This window comes from Lithobates pipiens, unplaced genomic scaffold (assembly GCF_037356315.1).
Source record: "Lithobates pipiens isolate NorthernLeopardFrog02 unplaced genomic scaffold, aLitPip1_a1.2 Scaffold_13, whole genome shotgun sequence".
NCBI classification, from domain to species: domain Eukaryota; kingdom Metazoa; phylum Chordata; class Amphibia; order Anura; family Ranidae; genus Lithobates; species Lithobates pipiens.
Window position 1 is genome coordinate 408494328 of NW_027507718.1, and position 16445 is coordinate 408510772.

The following is a 16445-nucleotide window of genomic DNA, read 5'->3' on the forward strand; positions in this document are numbered from 1 at the left end:
AGGTATCCAGCCTGTCACCCAGCCGGCTGTTGATAGCAGATCACAGGATCTCAAATCTTGCGCAAAAGACAAACTTTTGCAAAAAAAAAAAAATCCCAGGACTGACGGTCCCACAGGGTTCCTAGGTCCATCTCCTTCACTAGGAAGAAAAAAAAAAAAAACAAAGCTGCAGGAAGCAGGCTGGGGGGTTGTTACTGAAGGGACCGCCCCTTCCGAGGAACTAGAAAATAGTTTTTGTACATGTGTAAGATGTTCTGCCTAGTCCTCTCCTGAAGGTGGCGTAACAACCCTATGGTCAAGAACAATGGAGCTGTGTCAGTTTGTGATCGAAAGAGAAAAACTCATTTTTTTTTTTTAAACGTTTGATTGGATCAGCTAAGTTGCCTCTAATGCTGGTCATGCTATGTCATGGTGGCTGCTGGGAATGCTAAAAAGCACAGCTACATTCCAGCCAGATACTACTTTCAGCACCTTCTGCTTGGAGTTCCAGCACTTGTACAGCAAGGGTACATGCAAACTAGGCAGCAGAAAAATGCCAGAAGAGCTGGCAGAAAGAAGAAGCAGAAAAAGCGCAACTACAGTGAAGGAAAAAAAAGTATTTGTTCCTCTGCTGATTTTGCCCATGGACAAATAAATGATCAGTCTATAATTTTAACAGTGAGAGACAGAACAACAAAAATATCCAGAAAACATTTCAAAAGAGTTATAAATTGATTTGCATTTTAATTAGTGAAATGAGTATTTGATCCCCTAATATGCAAAATTTCTGGCTCCCAGGTGTCTTCTATACAAATAACTAGCTGAGATTAAGAGCACTCACAAAGTGGTTGTAAAGCCTTTTTGGTGACTTACCTATAGGTTAAGCCTAGAATTAGGCCTCTTTCACATGGCTGATTCGTTCAAGTCCGCCTGTTAGTTTTTTAGGAGGACCTGAACGGATACTCCATAGACATCTATGGAGCGTCAGATGTCAGCATGCGACATGTCCATTGACATCCGACCCGCTCCAATCTGAAAAAGCGTGATGGAGGAAAAAACCTACTTTTCCATCCGTCATCGGATCGGATGACGGAGACTGCGGTCCATCGTCATCCGATCTCCCATAGGGGAGAGCAGCGCTCTGACAGGTGCATCACTGCGCAGTGTGCAGGGACGGACCTGTCATCTTCCTGCTCAGCGGGGATCAACGGAGCGATCCCCGCTGAGCAAGCGGATATCCACGGGGCCCGTGTGAAAGAGGCCTAATGCCGGGTACACACGGTCAAACTGTATGACGTACTTAGTCTGGCGGAAAAGTACGCCAGACTGTCCGTCGGACTTTCCGAACGGACTACTTGCCCACACACACCACTTTTTGAGCGGACTAATACAGCGTACTATCCGCCCTACTTTTGAAATGAACGGACTCGCCCACACACGCGGAGGAAAGTCCACTCATTTCGAGCGGGTCTCCAGGTAGGCGGGGCCCGCGAAGGAGACGTCGCTGGCCCCGCCGCCTGGTATGGACTTAAAGGGGAACCCCAATGCCGGGAAAAAATAAATAAATAAATAAATTAAAAAAAAAAAAAAAAAATCGGCGTTGGGGTCCCCCCCAAGTCCACAACAGACCCTTGTCCGAGCACGCTACCCGGCCGGCCAGGAAAGGGGGGCGAGCGAGCGCCCCCCCTCCTTAGCCGTACCAGGCCGCGTGCCCTCAACATGGGGGGGTGCCTTGGGGAAGGGGGGGGCCGCGCGGCCCCCCACCCCAAAGCACCTTGTCCCTATGTTGATGAGGACAAGGGCCTCTTCCCGACAACCCTGGCCATTGGTTGTCGGGGTCTGCGGGCAGGGGGGGCTTATCGGAATCCGGGAGCCCCCTTTAATAAGGGGGCCCCCGGATACCGGCCCCCCACCCTATGTGAATGAGTATGGGGTACAATGTACCCCTACCCATTCACATGTAAAATAAAAGTACAAAAAAAAACACAACACACGAGATAAAATACTTTATTGCACAGCTCTGGGGGTCTTCCGTCTTCGGGGGTCTTCTCGCCGGACTCCTCTGCTATCTTCTTGTAGCTCTTTTGCTAGCGGAGGAGTCCGGCTTTCTTCCTCGCCACCGGCCTCTTCTCCCGACTTCGGGGGTCTTGTCCCCCTCTTCGGTTCTTCTGCCGGGCCACCGCGCCTTCTTATAGCTCTTTTACAGGCGGTGGCCCGGTCTTCTGTCGTCGCCGCCGCCGCCTTCCGTTCTTCTTCTTCTCCTTCTTCTCCAGGAGATATTGACTCGACGATCTCTCCGGCCACAATGCCAGGGCCGCGCTGCGCGGCCACTTATATAGGGACAAGGGGCGGTGTCACATGGGTTGGTCACATGGGTCGATGTCACATGGGGACTATGACATCGTAAGGGGGGGGGGGTCACCATGTGACACCAACCCATGTCACATAAAGCCATGTGACACCGCCCCTTGTCCCTATATAAGTGGCCGCGCAGCGCGGCCCTGGCATTGTGGCCGGAGAGAGCGTCGAGTCAATATCTCCTGGAGAAGAAGGAGAAGAAGAAGAACGGAAGGCGGCGGCGGCGACAGAAGACCGGGCCACCGCCTGTAAAAGAGCTATAAGAAAGGCGCGGTGGCCCGGCAGAAGAACCGAAGAGGGGGACAAGACCCCCGAAGTCGGGAGAAGAGGCCGGCGGCGAGGAAGAAAGCCGGACTCCTCCGCTAGCAAAAGAGCTACAAGAAGATAGCGGAGGAGTCCGGCGAGAAGACCCCCTAAGACAGAAGACCCCCGGAGCTGTCCAAATAAAGTATTTTATCTTGTGTGTTGTGTTTTTTTTTGTACTTTTATTTTACAGGTGAATGGGTAGGGGTACATTGTACCCCATACTCATTCACATAGGGTGTGGGGCCGGTATCCGGGGGCCCCCTTATTAAAGGGGGCTCCCGGATTCCGATAAGCCCCCCGCCCGCAGACCCCGACAACCAACGGCCAGGGTTGTCGGGAAGAGGCCCTTGTCCTCATCAACATGGGGACAAGGTGCTTTGGGGTGGGGGGGCCGCACGGCCCCCCCTTCCCCAAGGCACCCCCCCATGTTGAGGGCACGCAGCCTGGTATGGCTAAGGAGGGGGGGCGCTCGCTCGCCCCCCTTTCCTGGCCGGCCGGGTAGCGTGCTCGGACAAGGGTCTGTTGTGGACTTGGGGGGGACCCCCACGCCGATTTTTTTCGGCGTTGGGGTTCCCCTTTAAGTCCATACCAGGTGGCGGGGCCAGCGACGTCTCCTTCGCGGGCCCCGCCTACCTGGAGACCCGCTCGAAATGAGCGGACTTTTCTCCGGGCGGGAAAAGTCCGCTCATTTCAAAAGTACGGCGGACTGGCATACACACGGCCGGATTGTCCGCCGAAATGCAAATACGACGGACAGAATTTCGAAAAGACCGAAATTCTTAGTACGCCGGACTGCACGCTGAAAAAGTCCGCTGAAGCCCACACACGAGCGGACTGTCCGCTGAAATGTGTTTCGGCGGACTAAGTACGCCATACAGTCTGCTCGTGTGTACGCGGCATAAGGCTTACCTATAGGTGGTAGAAATCTCTCCTAAACGTGCGTCATTTAGGAGATATGTCATCATCTGCGCATGTGCTGTGAAGAAATGAACCACCATGCCGTTACTTCCCCTAGCGTGTGCTGTGACTGACGGCTCCCGTGCGCATGCGCCGGAGTGATGTCACATGACTCCGGCCAGTCACAGAGCCGGAGTCCGTGGCCCCGGAAGGAAAAGGGGCGAAGATGTATGCGGCCTGTTCAGGGGACAGCGCGGGCTTCGTTTGCAGGTAAGTGTCGTATAATGGGCTAGTATGCGATGCATACTAGCCCATTATGCCTTACATTTCCAGGCCTTGCGGGGAGCAAAAGAGGAAGTAAAACCTATCGGGGTTTACTTGCTCTTTAAGGGGAGTGCTCCTAATCTCAGCTTGTTACCTGTATTAAAAAGACACCTGTCCACAGCAGATTCCAATTTCTCAACCATAACCAAGTCCAAAGAGCTGTCCAAGGATGTCAGGGACAAGGTTGTAGACCTACACACGGCTGGAATGGGCTACAAGACCATCGCCAAGCAGCTTGGTGAGAGGGTGACAACAGTTGAATGGAAACATGGAAGAAACACAAAATAACTGTCAATCTCCCTCGGTCTGGGGCTACATGCAAGATCTCACTCCATGGAGTCTCAACGATCATGAGAATGGTGAAAAATCAGCCAAGAACTACATGGGAGAATCTTGTCAATGATCTCAGCAGCTGGGAACAGAGTCACCAAGAAAACAAATTTGTGACACGCTACGCTGTGAAGGTCTGAAATACTGCAGCGCTCGCAAGGTCCCCCTACTCAAGAAAGCACATGTACAGGCCCGTCTGAAGTTTGCTAATGAACATCTGAATGATTCAGAGGAGAACTGGGTGAAATTGTTGTGGTCAGATGAGACCAAAATTGAGCTCTTTGGCATCAACTCAACTCGCCGTGTTTGGAGGAGGAATGCTGCCTATGGCCCCAACACCATCCCCACTGTCACACATGGAGGTTGAAACATTATGCTTTTGGGGTGTTTTTCTGCTAAGGGGACAGGACAACTTCACTGCATCAAAAGGGACGATAGACGGGCCATGTACCCTCAAATCTTGGGCGAGAACCTCCTTCCCTGAGCCAGGGCAATTCCAGCATGACAATGACCCAAAACACACTGCACGGGCAACAAAAGAGTGGCTCAAGAAGAAAAAGAAAAGCACATTAAGGTCCTGGAACATGTGGAGGGGGCAGAAGGTTCGAGTTACCAAACATCAGTCTTGAAACCTTAATGACTTGGAGAGGAACTGCAAAGAGTGGGACAAAATCCCTCCTGAGATGGGCGCAAATTTGGTGGCCAACTACAAGAAACATCTGACCTCTGATTGCCAACAAGGGTTTTGTCACCAAGTACCAAGTCATGTTTTGCGAAGGGGTCAAATACTTATTCACTCATTAAAATGCAAATCAATCAATTTATAACTTTCTGAAATGCGTCTTTCTGGATATTTTTGTTATTATTCTGTATATCACTGTTAAAATAAACCTACCATTAAAAATTATAGACTAATCATTTCTGTCAGTGGGCAAACGTACAAAATCAGCAAGGGGATCAAATACTTTTTTCCCCTCAATGTGTGGCACATATTGTATATGCGTTTAGGTACATTTACAAAAACATATAAAAACACCTGACACACCTAAATGTCGTGTTTACTTGTGTCAATTGCTTTTTCTGCCCGAAAGCTTCCTGTAAAAACACACTTTTTTTCCAACCTATAAACACACTAGGAGTGCGACGAATGGGTTTTTTTGGTACCGAAACCAATAACAAAAATGAAAAATAGACTATGCCGAAAACGAACTTTGGTTTTAAAAAATATTTTTGTACAGGAGATGGTCAGAGACTAGGGACATGGTACAGGACATGGTCAGAGACTGATACAAGAGATCAATGCAGCCTCACCAGTGCCCATCAGATGCAGCCAGCCTGTGTCTCCATTGCAACCAGCCTGTGAAGGGAAAGAGTGAGGAGAGCCGCCGCCTGGTTGATTAGAGTGCCGGGAACATCACAGCTTTCATTTCAATAGCTGTGAGTTCCCCAGTGCCACATACACCCCCTACTCTTTGGCCAGGCACTTTGATAGACAGACTGATCACCCGTCCCAGGACTGGACAGGTGATCTGTCTATCAAAGTTTCACGGACAAGGGGGAGGGGCTGTATGTGACAGTGCGCGGCAGGGAACACCACACAGCTATTGAAATGAGAGCTGTAATGTTCCCGAAGCTCTAATCAACCAGGTGGCGGCTCTCCTGTGCTATAGGACATCCCCATGATGGGAGGCACCAAGGGCAGGGGGCAGCCTCACCCCATTTCCAGACATTTTTCTCTTTCAGCGAATTGCTGAAAAATCTATTTTCGGGCAATATATTTTCGGCACTCTTTTACAAATGGCTGTAAATGCCCAAATATGCATGGACACACAAGCTAACATTGTGTTGCTTCTACAGGCTGAAAGAAAAAAATGCCACATGCCTGTATAAGCAGTATTTATGCCCAGTGTGGCCCAAAGAAGTGTTGTTTACTCTCCCCCACATGCATTCATAAAATGTTATATATTCTATGATTGGACAAGGGAAGAGGAAGGGCATTGAATGACAGGACCGCTCCTTTACGTGCTGTGAAAAAGAAATCAAGATGTTTTATGAACGGATGAAGGGGAAGGAAGAGAGAGAGTAAATGACACTATCCTTTACTGTACAAGCACCAAAACACACACCAGCAGAGCCAGAAGATCAAAGCCGACATGTATGGCATGAATACAACTAAGGTTTTTAGCATCCCTAGCCACCATCCAATGTATTATATCCAGGTTTAGAGGTAACTTATCTGGACCAATCAAATGTAAGAACTTTTTTTTTTGTGGAGGGTCTTTTGAAAGTGCATGATAAACAAATACAATTACTCACCTTGTTATATCCTCTTCATCATCATCTGGTCCTGCAGCTTCATTTTCCTCTATAAATAAATACAAATTGAGATCATGCCGGTCATCCTCAACGGACTTTACATTACATATACAAAGCAAATCTCATTAGGCCTCGTATAAAAACTAAACGTAAAATAGGGCAGGTTTCTGACAGCAACCACGTCTCTTTACTCCTATTTTCAGTGTCTCCTCTCAGCTGGCACTACAAGCTCATCCTTTTCTGGTATCTATAGGCAACACAGATCTGTTCCTCTAGATCTCATAAAATGATTACTTGCAGCATAGATGGGAAATGAGCAAGAACACATCATCAGTCACACACTACATTTACGCCTAGGAGGAATTTTTAGATTTAAGAAAAAATAAAGGATTAATAAAAAAAAGTTGAGTAATTAGAGGTATTTCCAGAAGAAGGGATAAAAACAACCGTATAATGACTAAATCTAGGCAAAATATTTTCTTTTAGTTTTAAAATAAGTGGGGAAGGATTAGACGTGGTCAGGTTTTCAATGTTGCATGCTTAAGGCTGGGTTTACACTGCTGCCGGATGGGGCTGACAGCAGTGGTCCAGTGCGTCCCTGTTATCCATTTCAGGGCCAAATATTTGGCCCTGAAACAGAGCCAAAGATGCACAGCACTCCAATGCAGCCTGGGAGACATGTGAACCAGCTCCATAGAGAGTCTGTCACAATCTCCTGTCTTGCGAATTGAATGCAGGGAAACCCGCAACCAATTCGCACTAGTGTGAACCCAGCCTAAAAGGAGAACTGTGGGGTTGGTAAAAAAAACACAACACATACTCTCCCTTTATGTTGCAGTATCAGTGTGATACTGAAGCTCCCTTCTGTCGCCTAAAAAAAAAAACCTGGCTGACTATACCCACCCGTCCTGTAAACTGACCACGGTATATCATGGCTGCTCAATCCTGACACCGTGGTCACGTCACACGCCTCCGCAGCCCTGATCTGTTCTGTCCTGTCCCCCCTTCTCATGTCACTGTGGTTACCCCACATCCAATTTGCATGTCAGTGACATAGCTTCGAGGCAGCTGCAGAGCAAATTGCACAGTGGTCCCGTGCGATTTCTGGTCCGTTTCAGGCCTGAATTCAGGCAAAAATTCGGCCTAAAAATCAGACCTGAAATGGCGAACAGGGACGCACCAAACCCCTGTTGTGAGCCGCTCTGTGCTTCAGTGTGAACCCAGCCTCAAAAGACACACAAAGCTTATAGTCACCACACACAGTGTGATAAACCCGCACAATGTCCGAATCAACAAAGCAACTGGACATATAATTAAAAAAAAGCCTATTCAACAGTGTAGATCAATGGCATTTTTTGTGCCCTTGTGAATCACATACAACCGATTTACTTGTACGGGCAAAAAACCCCACCATCTATCAACCCTGTACATTTTTTTTTCTGTTTTTTTGGGCCACAACCAATAGAGTTGGGTAGACCAAAACCATAACCATTTGTCACTTATCACTGAGCCGTGCCATTTTTGTCTCTTTCATTGGATGTCCAATTCAATCGTTTTGTCAAAAGGGAAATTTGATCAAAAGAACACAGTGTCTAAATAAACACAACATATTTTGAAGGATGTTAGAAATACTAGTCAGTGACCACAGCTAGCTGTATTTATCAATGTGTCTTTTACGTCCCCAACAACCAGATTCACACCTACACTGGAGTGTAAAAGTAAGAATCTGGGTTAGCAAAGATCACTCTGTGATTCCAGAATACTGACCATCATCATATCATCTCTATCTGCTAGAAAGGGATTTGCGTCTACACCAATACCATAACTTAAAGGATTTGACAACACTATAATCATTATTTAGGACACGGTACATGTACTGTTTTTGTATGCACATGATTTATTTTGTATAACTACACTGCTGCAAATATCAACACTATAAGAACCGTAAAGTGGTGTGACGGTATAGATCTATGAATCCACTGGCCCAGTACATAACAGCATAAATAAGCAGATTATTACTAACTGAGCTGATCTACAATAGATCAAAGAGGAGCGCCACCAGCACATTGGGGCTTATTCATTAAAACTGGAGCCATTAACTGCAGTAGATGGACGTGGAATCTGAACAGAGCGAGTGATCTTGTTTCCTCCACTAAAAAAAAAAATCACTTTCTACAAAGGTCTCTTGTACACAGTCTACAAAACAAGTGTCCCCATTGGAAGATTTCCCCTCCATTACTTTTCTGGGGATAACCCAAAATTTTAGATTTTCTTTTAATTTTCACAAATAATGTTGGTAAACAGGACAAATATAGAGATTGGATGTCCCTAATGGTTAAACAGACAGCAATAAAAACCGACAAGTGTTCTAATCCATCTCCACTCTATTCAAAACAAAATGACTAAAAAAAACAAACAAAATGAACCCCCTGCAGGTTGATGCCATATGTACTAGTATACACAGCATACTAGCACATTATGATAGCTTACTTCTCAAACAGAGCCCTCCAGGGCTGAGCTATAACCACTCCTGGGACATCCACCTTTCCTGATCTTCCTTCTGGGTCCATGCTCTCTGGCTGCTAGAATGGCGGGGCTGTGATAATAACGCTCCCACACTTCACCCTTCAGCGAGTGTCATGTGGTCTGCGGCTCAGATGACATTAAACGCTGTCAGGCTGGGAGAGTATATGACAGAAGAGACCACTAGTGCCTCTTCTATTAATCCTTCCTGTCAGATTTATTTTTACATAGAGTTTAATACCACATCAAAGTGTAAGTTCGCCTTTTGAATAAAATGGGGACTCAGTCAAGAAGACCCACTTCGTTTATACAAAAAAGCAGCCTAGAAAGTTTTTGCTCAGTTTAGATGCCATACCTATGGGCCATAAGCAGCCCAGACAAAAAAAAAAAAAACCCTACTGTAAGCAATTTTATCCAACCTTGCCTAGAAGCTAGGACGCATCACATTTTGTGTGATCTCCCCCATAGCAGTGGAGGCCTCCATTAATGAAAGACTACAAGTCCCACCTGTCACTGCGGCAGAGGGACTCACCGATCTCCATGGAGAACAAATGTGGTGATGTCACTCTGCATGTAGCTCAATGATCACTTCCTCCAGCCCCATAACAGAAGGTGTACCTCGTACAGACATGGGGCTGGTAGTAGAATCTGCAGGAGCCTGCACACTGCACCTCTGATGCACTACAAATGCTAAGGCAAACATTTAAGGCCAAGTTTACATCTAGGTGTCCTGAAACACAGGTGGAATTGCTGTGATTTTGCCCACGATCCCAAATCATGGCAAATCGTGGGACGATTTTGCCACCCAACCAATCGCATTAAAATTGTGCAAACAGAATCGGGGTACGCCTGTCACTCCAAAAGAAGTTCTGGAACTTTGGGCAAAATTGTGCCACGACTGTGGTGCCATTGGAATTGACGGGGATCACAAGGGCTTCTTGCAATTTGCCGTGATTCAGGAGCGCGGGCAGAATGGTGGAGATTCTGCCCACAATCCACGACACCTAGATGTGAATGGAGCCTAAAGTGCAAATCCAGCTTACACCTAAACAACCTTAAAATTGACTAAACCTAAGAAAGATGTATATACCTAAAGCAGACTTCCACCCACTTTTTAATTTTCTCATCATTAGCTTCTGAACTGACCGTAATGACTGCATTGGGCAGTTTTTTTTCTTCTTTGTTTACCTCGTTTCCAAGGCTCTCTCTCTTCCAGTTTCTCCTCTCTGCAGCGATGTACGTAGTTTACTTCCGCACACTGACTCCTGGGAAATGTGCATCACGATTCCCAGAAGTCAGTGGGCAACGCCGCCGTCGCCTCCTCTAAGAATCGCAATATTTTCAAAAGGAAAATGACTGAGCTGCAACATGTGTTTAATGCACATGTGCGAGATCAGACGGTGCATGCTGGGTATCCAACAGCACCATATCCCAGAAAAGTATCCTAGTGGGCTTTACATGCTCACAAGCAAGATGGAAGTGCACAATACAGACAAAACAAAAGGTTCATTTTATGAGAAAAAAAAAATACAGCGGCGGTTTGACTAAAAATAGCGATTACAACATGAGATTATGTCAAAACAGTTGCCTATAAAAAAAATAGAAATAAAATAAAATGTGGGCTGAACTCTGCTTCAACTATTGTCAGTTGGCTCTGGTCACATGATCGTTCTTGTCTCAGCCTGCAGCAGTTGCCAGGTAGAGGAGAGCACGCTCCGACAATGGCTAATAATGCCTGGGAGCAGTGTTGTCACCCTTATGCCGCGTACACACAACCAGACTTTGATGGACTAGGTCAGAAGGAACGAATCCGCCGGAAAATTGGATCGTGTGGGCTTCACCAGACCTTTGCTGTCTAAAAATCAGACGGACTTTAGATTTAAAGTGGTTTTGTACAGAAAATTGCAAGTTCATCTTATTCAAATGGCTTTGGAACATAGATGCAGTTATGACCATTGAAATAAAATATGCAGTATTTACCTTTTATTTTTAATGTTTATGCCGACTTCCAGGCTCTCCTCCCGTGGGAGTAGGCGTGTATCAGCTTCGCAATGGTCCCTGGGAACTTTTTTAGCTATTTCCCAGGAATCAGTGGGGGACACAGTCATGCCGAAATCTCGTGAGATTTCGGAAGGAGGACGCCGGTCACGTGACGAGGGCGTGTCCGAAATTGCCATTTTGAAAGTGGGCAGGCAGCTCTATCTGCCATTACGACTATAGCACACGAGGCAAGAGGAAGGAAAACAAAGAGGACACTCAATGAGCATGTGCAAGATGGAGCGGTGGAAGCTGGGAGCTCAGCGTCATCGCATCCAGGAAGTAAATGCCTGTGGGCTTCAAACGCCCACAGTGAAAATGGAAACCGCCGGACTGTTTTTTTAAAACTTTTCCTTAGCAATGAAATCGTCATGCTGGGGGTTAAAAAGACGCCGATCGTGACTGCAAAGACACCGTAGGTATCGCCCACCAGTGACACAGGTTAAAAAAAAAAAAAAACGGCAGCGGAATCCCGCTTTAAAACATGTTTCAAATCTTTCCGACGGACTCAAATCCGGTCGAAAAATCAGTTTGTATGCTAGTCCAACAGACGAAATCCAACGCTAGGGCAGCTATTGGCTACTAGCTATGAACTTCCTTATTCTAGTCCAGCCGTACGTTATCACATTTGAATCCGTCGGACTTTGGTGTGATTGTGTGTGGCCAAGTCCGTTAGGAAAGTCTGTCGGAACTCTGCCAAAAGTCCTTCGGGAAGACCGTCGGACCTAGTCTGTTGAAAAGTCTGGTCGTGTGTATGCAGCATTAGACTTCAATGGCTCATCTGTTGTCGTTGCTCCCTCCTCTTCCCTGCAGCTGCTGCTGGCTCACACAGGGGAGATGACGTGACTGGACTGGAGCATCCTGAAAATAGTTAAGTACATAGATCTCTCTTACATAGAATAGACAGCAAAGATTTTGGGGGGAGGGGACAGTTTTAAGGCTAGTTAGGTGTAAGCTGGAATTCTACATGAAAGAGGAAGTAAACCATGGTGGGTTTTTCTTCCTTACTTCTTCCCTGCAAAGTAAAGGCATAATGTGCTAGTATGCATCACATACTAGCACATTATGTGACACTTACCTGCAAACAAAGCCTGAGCCGTCCCCGCTGCAGGCCGGATCCATCTTCGCCCCTCTGAGCCATGGCACAGGCAGCGTTCCTTCACAGCGCATGTGCTGATGACATCATCGGCGCAGTATACAGTAAATATTTCCTAAATGGTGCACGTTTAGGAGATATTTACAGTACCTATAGGTAAGCCTCAGTGTTAATTTTGGCAGCAAATTTCAATTTAGTTTTAGTCTTGGGACTAAAACTAAAATACCATTTTAGTCCTATTTTAGTCTTCTGAAATTGTTTTAGTTGACTAAAATGTCCTAAATTTTAGTCAACTAAAATCTTCAGTACATGTTAGTTGTCTAAAATCTAAATCCAATTAATTCGAATTAAATTGTAACGCACTAGTTACCATTTCTCTACAATATCCAAACTCATTATATACTGCGGGAGTGAAAAAATCTAATATGTATTTATGGTATTGAGGTATGAACATGCACTAGAGACCAGTGTTCATTTTGAAGTCAAATTTCAATTTAGTTTTAGTCTTTTGACTAAAATGCCATTTTAGTCATATTTTAGTCATCTCAAGTTGTTTTAGTTTTAGATGACTAAAATAGTATTCATTTAGTCGACTAAAATGTTTTAGTCAACGAAATTAACACTGGTAAGCCTAGAAAAAGGCTTACCTATAGGTACAGTTTACAACCTTTTTAAGGCCCGGTTCACACTGATGCAACAATCGCTCCGACTTTGGAGCACTTGTCGCATCAATGTTAGACCCCATTCAGTGCAATGGAACGGTTCTAATTGCTGAGACTTGAGCCGCTCTGACTTAGAAAAAGGTTCCTGCACTACTTTTGGTCCAACTTACATTGACTTCTGTTAAAGATATTGCATGCAAGTTGTGCTGAAGTTGCACTGGGGTGGGGTCCGACATTGAAGTCGCTGGCAGTGTGAACCCGTATTAAAGTATAACTAAAAGGCAGAATTTTTTTGGATAGAGTAGAACACTTGTCAGTTATTATTGCAGTCTGCCCCCCTTTGGGGAGACCCCCCTCTCTTTTTGTCCCATCATTGAAAGTGAAAAAAAATTCAAAATTTTGGGTTGACATCAGAACTGGAATAGAGGGGAAATCCTCCAATGGTGACACTAATTCTGGTGTCCTCGGAAGATTTCCCCTCTATTCCAGTTCACCAATTCTCACACTTCCTGTTTTGGCAATGGGACAGGAAGTAGAGGGAAATTGTACCCAATAGGACATGGATGAGAAAAATAGCTGACAGGGGTTATAACCCTCCCTTACTCTATCCAAATTGGAAAATAGTCTTGCCTTTACTTACACTTTATTGAATGCACATGTTACATTTCATTTGTTACAAAAAAGGTGGACTATGCCTTTAAGAAGTCAATAAAAGGTGGGGGAGGAGTTTACAGAACCGCCATCCAGTTGCTGTACCACGTGCCCTCAGCCATAAGGAAGCCTCCCCTCCCCATACACAGTCGTTGTGTGAGCCCCCTATACAGGCTCCCCTCCCCCACACAGCACACCCCCGTACCCCCATAGAGCCACTCTTCCTCCTCATCCCCGACTCCTCCTCCTCCGCCCGAGGTCACGGTGCTGGTGGCGACGGCAGTTGTGGAGGAGGTGGTTGAAGACGGAACGGCGGCAACAGGGCTGGAGCCGCTCATCTCCGCCGAAACCACCATCCGCTCCAGCACCTCTCCGCCGGCGGACATCTTTGCTACAGGACTGCAAGAAGAAACTATCGCGAGATCTGGCCAGCCTGTGACGGCCAGGGGCTCGCCATTACCTTCCAGTGATTGGAGGACCCGAAAGACATCACGTGACAGTCTAGAGAGATCGCAGGCAGCCATCTTAGCTGAGGGCAAAAAGTCACAGTTCCGGAGAACTATAAGCGCATGCTCACTGCTCAGCTCACGAAGCGAAACAACTAGTAGCTGTCCCGTGTAAAGGCATTGCATGCTGGGAATTACAGTACGTATAGAAACCCTAAATAGAAGATATTTCGTTCGGGAAACATTGTGTATAATAAATTGTTTCTTTAATAAAATACTTGTTTTCATCCTATCGTCTTGCTTAGTTTTATTGTCTTGTTTTGTCATAGCTTCCAACTGTCCCTGATTTGGAGCCCTCTGTCCCCCTCATTTTGGTCTGATCTATATAGATGTATATAAAATGCACTCTTTATCTTTCCATAACTGTTTCTCAAGGCTAAGCCTTCCTTTCAATTTTTAAATTGCAGCATTTATAAATTTAAAAAGCCAAAATAAAGAAATAGTAATGGTAAAAAAAAGAACTTGTGGGTATAACTCGTTTTTTTTTTAATTCTCCTTTAAGGGGGCGTGGCAGGGGGGGTGTCCTATGCCTGTATACTTTTCCTGATAGGTGTTCCCATTTCAGAAAGTTAGGCCCCTTTCACACTAACGTCCCGTTCAGGCCCGCCTGTCAGTTTTTCAGGCGGACCTGAACGGGTGCTCCATAGAGCTCTATGGAGCGTCGGATGTCAGCGGTGACATGTCCGCTGACATCCGACCCGCTCCGATCCGAAAAAGTGTGACGGAGGAAAAAGCTATTTTTCCATCCGTCTGCGGATCGGATCGGATGACGACGGGCACTGCGGTCCGTCGTCATCCGATCTCCCATAGGGGAGAGCGGCGCTGTGACAGGTCCGTCCCTGCACAGTGTGCGGAGACAGACCTGTCATCTCCCTGCTCAGCGGGGATCGGCGGAGTGATCCCCGCTGAGCAAACGGACATCCACGGGGCGGATCAGAACTGATCCGCCCCGTGTGAAAGGACCCTTAAGAGCTATGGTTTTGGTCTCCAGCAGATTCCTGTCTATACAGTGCCTTGAAAAAGTATTCATACCCCCTGGTCATTTTCCACAATTTGTCATGTTTTATAGCCAAAAATGTAAATGTATTTTATTGGGATTTTATGTGATAGACCGACACAAAGTGGCACATAATTGTGAAGTAGAAGGAAAATTATGAATGGTTTTCACTTTTTTTTCAAATAAATATGTGAAAAGTGTGGCGTGCATTTGCATTCAGCCCCCCCCGACTCAATACTTTTTAGAACCATCAATTACAGCTGCAAGTCTTTTTGGGGATATCTCTACCAGCTTTGCATATCTAGAGTGACATTTTTTTCCCCGTTCTTTGCAAAAGCAAGCTCTGTCAGATTGGAGGGAGAGTGTATGTAAACAACAATTTTCAAGTCTTGCCACAGATTCTCAATTGGATTTAGGTCTGGACTTTGAATGGGCAATTCTAACACATGAATATGCTTTGATATAAACCATTCCATTGTAGCTCTGGCTGTATGTTTAGGGTCGTTGTCCTGCTGGAAGGTGAACCTCTTCCCCAGTCTCAAGTCTTTTGTAGACTCTAATGCAGCGTACACACGACTGGACTTTTCGAGGGACTAGGTCCGACGGTCTTTCCAACAGAGTTTCGGCGGGGTTACGACAGACTTTCCGAATGAACGGACTTGGCCACACACAATCACACCAAAGTCCGACGGATTCTAACGTGATGACGTACGACTGGACTAGAATAAGGAAGTTCATAGCCAATAGCTGCCCTAGCGTTGGTTTTTGTCCTTCAGACTAGCATACACATGAACGGATTTCTCGGTCCGGCGGAGTTCCGGTGGAAAAATTCAAAACATGTTCTATTTCTAAAGTCCGCCAGATTTTTGGCAAGCAAAGGTCTGATGGAGCCCACACAAGATCGAAATGTCCAATGGACTCGTTCCGTCGGACCTTTGCTGTCAAAAAGTCTGGTCTTGTGTACACAGCATTACAGGTTTTCTTCTAAGTTTGCCCTGTATTTGGCTCCATCCATCTTCCCATCAACTCTGGCCAGCTTCCCTGTCTCTGCTAAAGAAAAGCATCCCCACAACATGATGTTTGGGGTGATGTGCAGTGTTAGTTTTCTTCCACACATGGCGTTTTGCTTTTAGGCCAAAATGTTCAATTTTGGTCTCATCTGACCAGAGCACCTTCTTCCACATCTTTGCTGTGTCCCCTGTAATACAGATTCTTGCCAACTGCAAACAGGACTTCTTATGGCTTTTAACAATGGCTTTCGTCTTGCCACTCTTCCATAAAGGCCAGATTTGTGGAGTGCATGACTAATAATTATCCTGTGGACAGATTCTCCCACCTGAGCTGTGGATCTCTGGAGGTCCTCCAGAGGAAGACTGGCCATACACCTATAGATTATCTGCAGATTTTTTTATGGTCAGATGAAAAAAGTGGAACAGATTCCTCCATCTATGCCGAACTGTATG

General features: G+C 46.1%; 1 protein-coding gene across 3 annotated transcripts in view; it reads right to left on the bottom strand.

Annotated features, from left to right (window-relative positions):
- FIP1L1 (factor interacting with PAPOLA and CPSF1) overlaps nucleotides 1–14018 on the bottom strand; it is a 131952-nt gene extending 117934 nt beyond the window's left edge. For all 3 annotated transcript variants that reach the window (XM_077477492.1, XM_077477491.1, XM_077477490.1), the window contains exons 1-2: nucleotides 13685–14018; nucleotides 6511–6559 (exon numbers count right to left, since the gene is read on the bottom strand). In XM_077477492.1, the coding sequence (XP_077333618.1) occupies nucleotides 6511–6559; nucleotides 13685–14003 (368 nt within the window). In that variant the 5' untranslated portion in view covers nucleotides 14004–14018. The remainder of the gene's footprint in view (nucleotides 1–6510; nucleotides 6560–13684) is intronic.
- Nucleotides 14019–16445: the final 2427 nt, after the last annotated feature.